Raw genomic sequence first — 3,351 nt, forward strand, 5'->3', positions numbered from 1 at the left:
GACATGGAGTGTCTCGGAGTCCGGTCATTAGAACAGTGCGTCCGGTCATTGGGGTGACTTGACGCTGACCATTTTTTGACCATTGTGATCTAATGCATGAAATTCAAAGGAGCGCCACATGGATGGCTAGGAATGACCGGACTCTGGCCCACCGGACGCTGGGGTGCATCCGGTCAGTGTGTCCAGTCATCCCAAGAGTGCCAATGGCTCTTTGAGTCTTGAGGCTCTATAAACAGAAAGGTACTAGCTTTGGGCTTATACTCTTGGCACATTGACATACTTGACATCCTTGTGAGCCTAAGAAAACACCTCCCACTCATCTCCATCATTGATACATCATCATAGTGAGATTGAGGGTGATTCCTCGTGCATTTGCTTGAGTGATTGCATCTAGTGGCACTTGGAGATCGTTGTGGCTGTGGAGTTCTTATTACTCTTGGTGGTTGCCACCACCTAGATGACTTGAAGCAGCAGAGAAGCTTCAGCACGTGTTGGTGATTGTTCATGGCCAGCTTTGGTGAATGTGAGGGGTCTTGTACCTTCCCTAGCAAAGAGTAGAAATGTAACTCTAGTGGATTGCTCATTTCATTGAGTTACCTCACTTGTAGGTAGGTTCTTGCAGTGTCCAATTATGTGGATGAGGTTTGTGCAACCCCTCTTAGCTACCGAACCACCAAGTGTTGGTTGACACAACGGGGACTAGTGTGCCAGCAAGCACATGAATCTTAGGAGAAAAATTGGTTGTCTCTTGCCCTTTGGTATTCTCCTGGTGATTGAATTGGTACTCATCTTGTGATTGGTTCACTCCTCTATGCAGCAGTATAATCATCCTACTCACTCATTTACATTCCCGCAAACTAGTTGTAGCAAGCTCTTTAGTGTAGCTAGAATTGAGAGCTTGCTTTGTAGCTTAAGATCATCTAGTGGAGATCTTTAGTGTAGCAAGTGTGAGAGCTCTTAGTGAGTAGTGACTTAGCCATTTGTGTGCCTAGTGATTATAGTAAGTAAAATTGTTGGATAGGTGGCTTGTAACCCTTCTAAAGCTAGAGCAAGTTTGCATTTTTCTATTTGTCATACTAATCAAATTGTTCTAGTGATCTTGTAGATTTCTAAATAAGCTATTCACCGCCCTCTAGCCATATTAGGACCTTTCAAGTGGTATCGGAGCCATGGTCACTGTTTGTTTCAAGGCTTAACAACCTTCGGTGTAAATTATGGCTTAAATTGTGTTCAACCATGTTGAGGGTAAATCACCATTCTTTGATGGCACATCTTTTGATTACTGGAAGAGAAAGATGAAGATGTACCTTGGTTCAATCAATGAAAAGGTGTGGGATGTGGTAGAGAATGAGTTTGTGATCATTGACCCTACCAATCTCACCGACAATGACAATATCAACAAGCAATGCAACACAATGGCACTCAACACAATATACAATGGCATTGATTCAAAGGTGTTTGAGCAAATCAAAGATCTTGAGAAGGCAAGGGAAGTTTGGGTGAGACTAGAAGAAACATATGAGGGCACTTCAATGGTAAAAAGTGCCAAGCTCTACATGCTCAAAGACAAGCTATCAAACTTCAAGATGAAGGATGATGAGTCCATTCTAGAGATGTTCTATAGGCTACAAGTCATCATCAATGATCTCAAGAGTTTGGGTGAGAAGGTGAAGGATAAGGACTTCTCTCACAAGTTCTTGATGTGTTTGCCAAAGAGATTCAAGACATTGAGAACTATCATGTTTAGAGGTGGATTGAAGGATGTCACTCCAAATGAGGTGCTTGGTGATGTGATGACCGAGGACCAATACAATAGTGATAGTGAAGAAATCATGAAGGAGGAAGACAAGAAGAAGAAGAGTGTGGCATTCAAGGCTGGCACTTCATCCTCCAAGAACAAGAGCGAGGGCAAGGCTAAGAAGGAAGAATCAAGTGATGAAGAATGCCCTCAAGATGATAGTGATAATGAAGCACTAGCTCTCTTTGTGCGCAAGTTTGGCAAGATGATGAAGAAGAAAGGCTATGTTACAAGGAAGAGAAAAGACACTTCAAGAACAAGGAGTATGTGAGGTTGTGCTACAAGTGCAAGAGTCCCAATCATGTTGTAGCGGATTGTCCCTACAATAGTGACAATGAGGAAAATGAGAAGCAGAAGAACAAGAAAGAGAAGGAGAAGAAAGAGAAGAAGATGACCTTCAAGAAAATGAAGAAGGGTGGATCCTATGTTGTCACATGGGATAGTGATGCCTCCACTAATGATGATTCGAGTGATGATGACAAGGCATCCAAGAAGAAGGCTCTAGCAAGCATTGCTATCAACAAACAAGCCTTCACTATTTGACACTCCATGCTTCATGGCCAAGGGCTCCAAGGTAAAATATGATGAGAGTGAATGATGATAGTGAAAGTGAAAATGATAGTGATGATGATGAATTCTCAAATGAACAACTAATGAACATGCTAGAAGAAGCCGACTCAATAATTAACAAGAAAAGCAAAAGGTGTAAAGAATTGCAAAAGAAGCTTAGTGCTCTTGAGCAATCCTTTGATGAGCTCAATACTACTCATGAGAGGCTAGTGGAAGCCCATGAGAAGCTTGTCAAAGCTCACACCAAGCTTGAAAAGGCTCACTCCTTGCTTCTTGAATAAGAAAAGGAAAGGGTTATAGTATCATGTGATGTGGGCATAACATGTGACATTATTGAAGATTCATTTTATGAACCTATTGTTGTTGCTCCCACTAACCCTTCTTGTAGCTCATCATCCACCACCGCTACCACTCCTACCTCTACTACTAGTGATGGTTTCACTTGTGATGCCTCACTAATAGTTGAAAATGAGACTCTCAAGAGAGAGGTGGATAAGCTCACTCATGCCCTAGGCAAGGCCTATGGCAGTGAGGCCCACTTGCTAAAGTGCTTGGGTAGCCAAAGGTTCTCTCTTAACAAAGAGGGATTGGGCTATACCCCCAAGAAAGGCAAGGTAGCCTTTGCTACTCCCAAAGCTAGCTTTGTGAAGAGCAATAGTTGATTTTGCAATAGATGCAAGCAAGTAGGGCACTTAGAGCAATCTTGCATAAAGAACAAGAACAAGATCAATGCTAATGTATCCTCAATTTGTTTTGATTCTTGTTACATGCTTACCAAGGGTGTGAATGGTGTGAAGGCAATGTTCATTGGTACACCTATTGTGGGTTCAAATAAGAAAGTCACTTGGGTATCAAAGACCTTAGTTACTAACCACATACACTAGCATTGGTGGAAGCAAATATGAATTTGTGATTGTAGATGATTTCACTAGATACACTTGAGTGTTCTTTCTTGCTGACAAGAGTGATGTGTTTGCAACCTT

The 3,351-nt window shown here is 42.0% G+C and overlaps 1 protein-coding gene across 1 annotated transcript; it reads left to right on the forward strand.

Moving 5' to 3' along the window:
- The first annotated feature begins 1,832 nt into the window (after positions 1–1,832).
- Positions 1,833–2,341, forward strand: LOC136536243 (protein PXR1-like). The gene is made up of 2 exons (XM_066528606.1): positions 1,833–2,061; positions 2,109–2,341. Exons 1-2 carry the CDS (start codon positions 1,833–1,835, stop codon positions 2,339–2,341), a joined length of 462 nt encoding a protein of 153 aa, XP_066384703.1.
- Positions 2,342–3,351: the final 1,010 nt, after the last annotated feature.

Source organism: Miscanthus floridulus, chromosome 2, assembly GCF_019320115.1.
Source record: "Miscanthus floridulus cultivar M001 chromosome 2, ASM1932011v1, whole genome shotgun sequence".
NCBI lineage: Eukaryota > Viridiplantae > Streptophyta > Magnoliopsida > Poales > Poaceae > Miscanthus > Miscanthus floridulus.

Bases quoted from the DNA above. Each gene is read 5' to 3' on its own strand.
- LOC136536243 (XM_066528606.1), top strand. From the start codon at position 1,833: ATGAAGGAGGAAGACAAGAAGAAGAAGAGTGTGGCATTCAAGGCTGGC. The intron at 2,062-2,108 runs GTATGTGAGGTT...ATCATGTTGTAG, and splicing joins AGACACTTCAAGAACAAGGA to CGGATTGTCCCTACAATAGT.